The following is a 10,404-nucleotide window of genomic DNA, read 5'->3' on the forward strand; positions in this document are numbered from 1 at the left end:
TATAGATGTGTGTACGAGACAGTATATATATATATATATATATATATATATATATACAGCATCATTTATTCTATGCACACACACATTGCCTATAACAGTATTTCTATCACTGCATAATATGGGTTTATATATTACTTCTTAATGAAGGTTAGTTTATCCTGTCAATTGCTTTGATAAGGCTTCTAGAATGACTTTAGTGGGTGGTGGCACTTCTTTAATGTCCATTACCCGTAAAAAGTCATTCGAGACCTGTATCTTGCAACCGCAATATAAACCTAAGATAATTGTTTTTCTTGGTCACTTTCATTATAGCTGTGATAATATTATACACCATTTACAAAAAATTCAAGTGTTTCGCTGTTTTTTCCCTCTGAGACCTGTAAATACGACTACTAATCTAGGCAGTCTGTCTCCAGCAAGTATCTAGGGGCGCAGAGATGACTAGGTACGCTGATAAACGAGACGACGCTATATATTAATACACAATAACCGCAAATTCTCAATACGACTTAAATGTTCAAATTACAAAATCATTTGTCTTTATGTAAATTAAGTGTACTAGATTCATGCGCACAGACGTACATTCCTCCATATCTGTGTATATTTTAGGTATTTATTCGCCTATTATTAAAAGTTTCGAGATCAGAAATAGCAATGAACAAGGGAATGCGTTTTTTTCATTTCAAAGAAATCATAACCATAATCATATATGTTATCAAAATAAAATGCCTAGGGATCGAAAATAAGCATAACTGAAATTTGAAATTAAAAAAAAAATTGAATAGGTAATAGCACCAAGATTCTTTGGTCCAGTTTGCCGTTGACATTCTAAAGGCTTTGTTATCAGAGTTGTATTTTTTTTTTCAGGAAACAATAGTGGTTTGTCAGAAAATTATACAGTAATTGAAGAGCATTCGAGGGTGTTTTTGCATAATATAGGGCCTACGTTATCGTACAATGCTAAACACCTTTTAAATTAAAAACAATGGGGGAAGAGTTTCCCATTAATAGGATTTGACTAGTGTATATTTTCCCACGTTTCAAGGAAAAGTGTCCTCTTAATAGGGGTGGCGCAAATGAGGGGTTCCACTGCATTACCATTATTAGTAATCACACACTACAGTACTTATTGTATAAATTTTCACATGTTGATATTTATTCCAACATAAATATAATTAATATGCATAGACTTACACTGTTTCGGTGTACGCCTATATTAATAAGTAGAGAATAAATTACCTGTCGAGGTTCAATACGGCTCAGGCTAATCGCAGGTTCTGGAGTCAAACAGGGGTGACGCCAGCGGGGGAGCGCTTCCCTCCACCCTCACATCTCCCCCCACCCTCGTCGAGGAGAAAAAAAAACAAAATTCGTCAAGAAGAAAACAAAATTATAGGCCTATGTATTTTCTACATATTAGTAGACCCTAAAATCGATGAAATAAGCATTTGAAACTCCTAAATTGTCATATTTTCGACCACTTTCGAAAGATTATGAGCAACGCCCGACCACGGCCACTTTGCTCTCGTCGGGGACATCGGCCCCGAGTCGGGGGCCTTAGTCCCCCTGTCGGGCAAATCCTGAAGCCAAAATATTCCTAATAGTTTAGGACACAATATGAGTGGGCTAAAGGGATTTATATAATTTCTGATAATAGTTTGTACCCATACCCATAAAGAAGCCATACAACATGCAGTGCTCACATAGTGAAATGCCAAAAAAAAAAAAAGAAAAAAAAAAAAAAGAAAGAATTGGGGAAATGGGCCTGGAAGAAAGACATGTGGAGAACGGGAACAAATGAAGTACCGTAATCTTAGCAATGTCCGAGTTACGACTGAATTTGATTTTCCCTTTCCATTTACTTTTCTGCAAACACTTTTCTATAAAGTTGGAACGTGAGACACTGAGAATATATAAGATGTTGACTCCTATAAACCTTTATGCTGTTCATTTCACAGGAATCTAGATAATAACGCTATTACAGACCTTCGGTGCTATACTTTGGGAACGATTCAGAAGGTTGTTATTCGTTGGCGATCTATATTCAATTTCATTGCTGATATTCGATAGCAAAAGGTAGGTTGGGTGCGTCTGTCAGTAAAAGCTCGGAATGAGACTGAGTTTATTCATTTCATTTCATTTATTGTGCGAAATAGTAAAATTATCAACAATCGTGAACAAGCGATATGAGCCAACTCTATATAAAGATAACACAAAACTTCTCAAAAATCAGTCTACTTAAAGCAATAGGCCTAGACATATCATAGAAACGGAGAAAAATAATGCAATTACCGATAACAATAATTAGATTGGAAATGACGAATAATAATGAGTTCAACTTTTATCTGTTTTATTGTTAATTTGATATTTTTGTATTAGATAACACCAACACATCTTACCGATTTATTGCCTATTGTTGAGACTTAACATCGTTAACCGTAACTAAAAGAGCATATAAAAGCACACCGGCAATTAGAAACAACAATAATACAATAAGTTTATTTTGAAAGTATATTTTTTTAATCTATTTGAAAGCAATAACATTTCTAAACATACTGTTCCAAGTAGTACAGTATTACTGCAAACGATATAAATTGAACAGATTAAACTAATGACAATAAAAAAGGTCTCTATGGTTTGAGTTTAGATAACTGTGTTATAACGGTATGAATAAATGTAGGACTAAAGTGTATACCAGCTTACAGGGGCTGCAAAAATTGGAATGGTTTATCGGATCATATAAAACACTGCAACTTACTTAATTGGTGAATTCAAGAAACGAGTCCACACATGCCTACGTAATCAATATGTTCAATAATTACTATCATATGCAACATAAAAATAAATTTGATTTTATTTTATTTAGGGTCAATGTTCAGTGTTATTGTCATCATTGTCAGTATTATCAAATATCTTTATTTTTTCATAAAGATTAGTATGTTTATTATTATTATGGTTATTAATTATTATGATTAGGCCTATGCTTGCTATTTATTAATATTATTTAATAAATACAGTTCATAAGTATTAAAGCTTAGCATATCTTATGACCTTTTCAATGCAAACTATCACTGTTCTCTTATGTATCCATCAATTAAGTTTAAGTCTATACTGTAAATATCATGAAATGGCATGGCATATATGGTACAAAAGTACTATTGAAATTACAGTACTCGTCTTGATAGCGAGGGGCTGCGGTACGTGCGAATCCTTTTATTAGGTTTATTGTATGTGTTTCGAGTGTCCCAAATGATTGCTGCTTCGCCTGGATAGACTAACCTCACAAAACGTTGTTAAAATAATGAATAGGCCCATTTTGTTTTAAAATTTTACTTAATGTTGTCGAAAGGAAATGGTATTCCTACATACACACACAAATTCATAACATTGAATAATTAGAATTAGAAGGTAAATTTCTTTTGAAAGGCCGAATTTTAGTTTAATATATCATTTAATTAAAAAATATAAGATACACAAATAATATTCAATTACAGAGAAACACAGAGTGTATTGTGTACTGTAAAATATCTTGGGCGACCCTTTTAAATTCCTACTGGTCAAATATTTAAAAAGGGGACTCTGAAATTCAGTACATTTTGTATTACATTGAAATGGAAGAATGAATTAGGTAAATGAAGGTTTCAGAATTATCCATATCATATGTATTATGTTCAAATATAAATGGGCAATACTTCTCTATAAATTGCTACGAAGTGTGTAGATTAAAAATACTATCTCTTAGAGAACAGATGGGCAAACTACAGCCCACGAACTAAATTAAAACCCCTGTGTGCGCAAGAAGTCATTTTTTTTATGGCCCGGCGACGATTATCGGTATAATTCACTTCGGTTCTTCAAAACATTCTTTTTTACACCTACCCCCGTTTTATAGTATTTGCATTGATGGTTATCCACCCTTGATGCTGCTTAACCAAACTGGGTACGAGGCATTGGGAGTGATTTTGTTTTTTGATTGCAAGAAAAATCTCTACATTTTAAACCAAAACCAGACGCGAATCCTTAAAATGGAAGCGACTGATCTCAACCACTAACCAACAGCCTGACTATTCATAACTGTCAATGGGTAGAATTGACATGGTTCCAAATTGTACATAGTTTACTATAGGTTTGTATGTTCATATCATATTCACCTGTTCTTATTTGCTTTTGACAATCGTTCCCAATATGCAATTTAATCAAACAGCATAAAGCACGTACAATCCCTTTAGTGCAGTATTTGCTCTCACAAACACGATTCAATGTGATTCGATATCAAAATATTTATTATTATTCTCGCATTATAAAAAAAAATGATTTGTTATGTTAGTTATTGTCATGTTGTTATGTACAGTATTGTCTGTTATTTCCATAATCTATCAATCATGGGGTCCACCAATTTCATCTTATGTCAATCATGTGTCACATAAAAAATACGATATTTTAATGGACTGCAGCTTGGTGGTTGAGATATTTCCTTCTGATTCTGGGTTTAAATCCTGTGACTCAATTTTTTTTTATGATTAAAAATGCCACTCTCTAAGCCTTTGAAGAAACTTAGTTTATGAAGTATCGCTTCCATCTTGTGATAACGCATTTAGAACACAATACTGATATGAAAATAATAACTGACTTCACTTTTATATTTAATTCCATTTTAAAATGTAATGAATTACAAAATAAAATATGACTTATCCATTTATCAATTCCAATTGGAATTGAGAGAACTGTAACTGATATATCTTCAAATAAAAACAGACATTGCAGAGGCCTAACACAGACCTCCGGCCTAAGTGGAGCTTATACTTTGGCCTCTTAATGTATCTTACTGCTTGTATATCAATTGTACCAACCTTTTGCAAGTTTTTAATTTACTAGAGTCAAGGCAATAGTGACATCTGTAAGAATATCTCACAAAACCTGTGTGTAATATTTAACATGCATCCCATGCAACATTTTGTTTTGTGTGGATCTTATTAGTGCCTTTTATGACTTTAGGTAACAGGTTTTTTGAAATTACATATCATTTCTTATTCAGGATCTGGATTTTGACTTTGTGATTTTATTCAACATTTTAGTGTCGGCATTAGTTGCTTCTGTCATTTCTTCTACAGTATATGCAAATCATACGGCATTTTATTCCTTAATAAAATGAAAAACCAAAAAGCTATCCTGTAAGCGTTTTAACATCTTTATTAAAACAAAAACATGTAAAGTCTGTGCCAATACTTGTGAGTGGCTCCTTTTGTATCTCTATCAGTGTTTGGACATCTTTCCTTTGTGCGCTTTTCTCTTTCTCGTAATTTTTGCATGCTTCGCTGGTGGTCCACTCATCTCCTTAATGCCGCTTGAATGCTCAGAAGCCAGCATTTGCCGTATGTTCATTTTCATGTAGCTAACAGGCCTGTAATACGGATTAAAAGAAGAAAACAATTGGTATAGAATATTGGCATTATAGACTAAAATATGGGTAATAAATTGTTGGTTTAATATATTTTATATGAGTCATCTGAAAATATACAAAATACATCTACCCTCCGAGGAGTATATACGGGTACTGGTATAGGTATTTATAATGCACTTCTTCTTTGAGGTTATAAAGTGCAGTCATTGGGTCCACATGCGTTAAGTGTTGCTGCTGGTAATCAGCGTAGGAGCAGGCAACCCCACCAGGTACTCATTTATACTCCTGGGTGGAGAGAAGCAATGCAGATAAGGTGCCTTGCTCAAGGACACAAGCAGAATGCATAACAAGGATTGCAACTCTGACCTCAAGGTTGGGAAACCTGGGCGGATACAGACAGTGGGACAGCACCCCCCAAATTGTATTAAGAAAAATAATTGTTGTATTGTACTGTTGATAAGCCTATATCATATTTATCATTATGAACATAGGCCTAGTACGGGTAGGATTTCTAAAGTATGGTGGTCCTGAGGTGATAGTGGACTCTCATGCATCCCCTACTGCCAAATCCTGCATCTGCACCAGAATCCAAATCGTTCCTGCTACGCCAAACCGCTTGTACAATATAATGATTGTTAATAACTCCAATACATTTCAATAAATCATCACCAATAGATACACATTATCATCATAATTTTACGACCATGCCAAGAAAAAATGATATTAGTTTTTCTGTTGCTATTAATACTTCTCGAAAAAAAAATAATGCCAAAATTCAAAAACAGTATTCTCTCCTTTGTATTTGCAAAACCAATATTTCTAATGTACACAAACTGTAGTGCTATGTGCTGTATGTGAATATTATTATACGTTGTTTTTTGAATTTGAATTATTGTTCTTTGCTAATGGTTTGACTGTGGTGTCTTTTATTATCTCTTTTATATTGTACAAAATATCTAATACAAGGCCATCCAGCCATTGCTGACACCTTGTAAGTGTTTTATACCTCAATAAATAAAAATATATATTATAAAAGAAAAAACAGCAACAATAGCCTGCCATTTTGACTTAAGTAGAAAATACCAAAATTCTAATCAAGACTACATAATAATGACTGATATGCACTCAAGTAATATACCTTAAATTACACAAAGTGTAAAAGAAATTGAATTAATAGGCTATGTCAATAATACAACTAATCATTGGACGAAAAAGCCAATTCTACCCCAAGGATATTTCCATCAAATTAGATTTGTAGATACAATGATAAAACAAATTGTATAAAAAATTCTCAGAAAGATATGAAATGTTCACTTGTTATTAGGTCAATAATTATATCAACGAAGCCATACAGATAAATGGTTATTAAAAAGAGACAGATACTGAAACAGTTACACCATTATATACTAATTATTCACGACAGCTGAGAGATTAAGCAACTTAGTTATGAATGAAAGTTCAAATCTATAGAAGTAGTTATTAGTAAAACAAATTAAACAAGACTATGAAAATGTAATTTGGTCTAAAGTGTACACTCTAAGAACTGGTGTGCATTAAAATGTATATGAGTTCCACTTATTAATCACCCCATCAAACAGCCAATCAGTCAATCAATCGATCCTTATGCTATCAAATATATTAAATTTAACTTATGCCAATTTTATTTTTTGTCCATCAAACTGCTATACAATATTTAATGAAATTAATCCACCAAGTGAAGCTGTGTTTGACCATTGATGTCCTGCAGTCAAATTCACAGTGGCATATCTGGGGATGCATGGGGGTCCCCTGCCAAAAAAAAAAAAAAAAAATTTAACTTACACCCCAAGTCGCCCCCCCCCCCCCCCCCCTTCACTGGAAATGTTTGAAGCAAAAAAAACTTCCACTCAAGTAGGTTAAAATCACCTTATTCTACAAGCTAGTTCCCCACACGTCAACGTTGTGCTGCCCATCACCTTTGCACACCCCCATCTTCCCCCTCTCCTTTCAAGGTTCCTAGATATAAGCTGCTGCAAATACAAGAAATTTTTAAGGGTTGGTTTGTTAATTTTTTGGTTTGTCAAATTGCAGTTTTACTCTTGCAATTTGCCATGCCATACTAACCAACTGATTGATTGCCTGATTGACTGTTGAATTGAATAAAAGTTTGTGACTTAGACTAATGTTCATTTTGAGTTTCAGGAAGTAGAGTGGCTTCCATTGAATCTGTAGTTTCTTGAATAAGGACTAAAAACAGTACGCTGGATTACTCAAACTAAATAATGTTTAAAGGGTCAAAGGCATCCCTTAAGAAAAGCAAGCTGAGCCATGCAGTTACTTGCAACCCAGCCTTTTGCCACCTTAGGCTCTTTGCCACTCAGACTTCTCTCTCATTTTTAATGTGCTTTTGTCACCTTTATTTTGTTGCCATCCAGCCTTTTTCCTAGCGTGGTGGCCACCCGGCTTGTTGCCATTCTAGTCCCTTTGCTATTGGTCGCCATCATGGTCCCGTTGGCACATGGCCTTTTTAGCCAGAACCCTTAACTAATAAACCAGATGTGCCATACATTATTTGCAGTCACTGTAAATAACAATATTGTTATTACTGAAAATAAGTGAGTAACACCCTACTTTAATTTTTTTTGGTATTTGAAAAAAAGAATCAGCATATTATTAAGATAATAATAATAATAATGCAAACAAAGAGATGGAAGTAAAAATAATACAAATAGATGGTAATAACAGATGATACTAACTATCTTTGTTTTTATTGTTCTTGATTTTATCATTATTTAATATCAAATATTATTAGGAGATGTGTCAAGATTTGCAGTTATTAAAGTTTTTTCTTTATGCTTTTTATGTTTTTTTAAAAAATCTTATATATATTTATGAATGATATTGTATATCTTTATGGCGACTATGTTATTGGTGTTTTGATACACTGTTGAGCCTTGAATAAAAAAAAAAAAAAAAAAGTAAAAACTGCATTTTAAAAATTCAATTAAATTCAATAAAGAATTCTATAGAATATTCATCAGAGAAGACACTGTATGCTTTTAAGAATGAAAATTGTAGGCCTAGAGATCTAGTGATAAAATGACTAGTGTAGGAGGTCAGTAGTACACTATCATGCTTTTAATCTAAAGTATATAATGGCTGATAGGTTCTCATTAATTACAAGATATTACTTAAGATAAGAACAGCAGACACTTTTTGGAAATTGGCTCTATTAAGGAAAAAAGCTACACACATGGTTGATGATAGAGCTGGTAAGATATGATGTAGATGTGATTATAGATTTCCAAAGAGATATAATACACTCTGTTATCCAACTATAATTATATGTCCTAAAAGCCTAATTAATGAGAGTTTGCAATTAAGAATTTAGTATGCTAGCAATCTTCAGCCTTCATCTAATACACATGATATTGAATCAATTGAGAAACTGGTCAGGAGTTATTTATCACATATGACACCTAGTAATCCATGTATTAGAAACTTAATATACTCGAAGCCACTTTAGTTCATTTATGGTATGATAGCGACAACTTTTCATTACACATTAGATGCTTTGAACAATGAGTTTACTATTTAATAAAAAAGATACTCCATGGTAACACATACTGTTGAATTAAATATTCTATGATCAGGATAAGTACTTGATTCACCATATCATATCTTACAGAGTGATGTGTGTACAGTATTATATTACGATAGAACAGTATTTATATACTGATCTAATGTGAACCAGGTTAATAAAAAAACAATTTATCTTTTCAGGCTGCATTAGTATGCAAGAAGAAAAAATAGAATCATAATTCTCCCCTGCCAATTAATTGTTTATATTTTATGAACTTAATTAGTGTTAATCATTTCTTATAAAAATAATAAATAATTATCACTTTTTTAAATGTTTACTATTTTTGGAGTGTTTTTATTGTCCAATGCCTTTTTGCCTTTTAGGTATTGGTATTTTTAATTCATATTTTTGTTGTTGTAAGTATTGGTATTTTTAATGTGTTTTTTTTTTGCTAGTTAACATAATGCAATTTAGTTAGTACAATTTTATATTCGTCAATTCTTGTAGCACCAGCAAAAAAACACCAATCTTTTTATGATACTATAAAATGCAATTATTATTAAATTCAATAAACTACAACAAATATTATCATACCACTCTCAACAATTTCAAAATGCCACTATCAACCTAATTCAATATTAATTCAATTGTTATGTTATATAGGATCTGTGGTTATGGATTTAATTACAGTAGGTAAACAAATTATTTATTATTTCTAATAATCATTAATTTTTCTTTAAGATATTGTTGTTTGAGCACTTTGTTTACTTTTAGTTTATTATTACTATTATATTCATTTTTTTTATAACGCTTCTCCAATAAAAAATACCTCCCCAGGTGAACAAATACGATTGTTTCTAAACTAAATGAATGATTTCAGCAAGCATTGTGTCAGAAAACCGCAGTAAAACTGAAAACCACCGTGAAATAACAATTTGAATTTAGTTATACTTATTCTCTGTTTGTTGTGTACTATATTGTATCACTTGAGATCTTTGAATAAATCAACTGGATAAAGCAGTAAACAATGTAAAATGGATGTGAATAGTAAATGACAATCACCTTGTCTGATGACTAATAAAAGAAAACAAAGGCAGCAAAACAGAAACACAATAAAAACTAACCAGAAAAAAATAGAAAACATTTACATCAAGTTACACAGTATTTAAGAAATTTAATCTTAGAACAAACATTCAATGGTTAAAATATATATATTATTTATGGATACAGTTGTTTTTAAAAATTAGAATGGAACAAAAATGCTAACGGCAAAGCAATAGAAATGAGATCAACAAAGAGAGACTGAATTTAATTTTAAAATAGGTCTACTGGCAATAGAAGTTTAACAACAAATTACCTACATATAGTGTTTATAAAAATATTCAACATCATTGTTTCTTACACTTCTTCTCAAACGCTAACAATATGATTTCCATATATT

General features: G+C 32.1%; 1 protein-coding gene across 2 annotated transcripts in view; it reads right to left on the bottom strand.

Annotated features, from left to right (window-relative positions):
* Window positions 1-3,413: 3,413 nt before the first annotated feature.
* Window positions 3,414-10,404, bottom strand: part of LOC117102841 (probable ATP-dependent RNA helicase DDX31) — a gene marked incomplete at its 5' end in the record, with an annotated part of 32,958 nt that continues 25,967 nt past the window's right edge. Inside the window, 1 exon segment of one of the 2 annotated variants that reach the window (XM_033243270.1) lies at window positions 3,414-5,401. In XM_033243270.1, coding sequence (XP_033099161.1) covers window positions 5,254-5,401 — 148 coding nt within the window. 2 annotated transcript variants of the gene reach the window in all.

This window comes from Anneissia japonica, unplaced genomic scaffold (genome assembly GCF_011630105.1).
Source record: "Anneissia japonica isolate Jap-2015-1 unplaced genomic scaffold, ASM1163010v1 scaffold32248_len650992_cov182, whole genome shotgun sequence".
NCBI lineage: Eukaryota > Metazoa > Echinodermata > Crinoidea > Comatulida > Comatulidae > Anneissia > Anneissia japonica.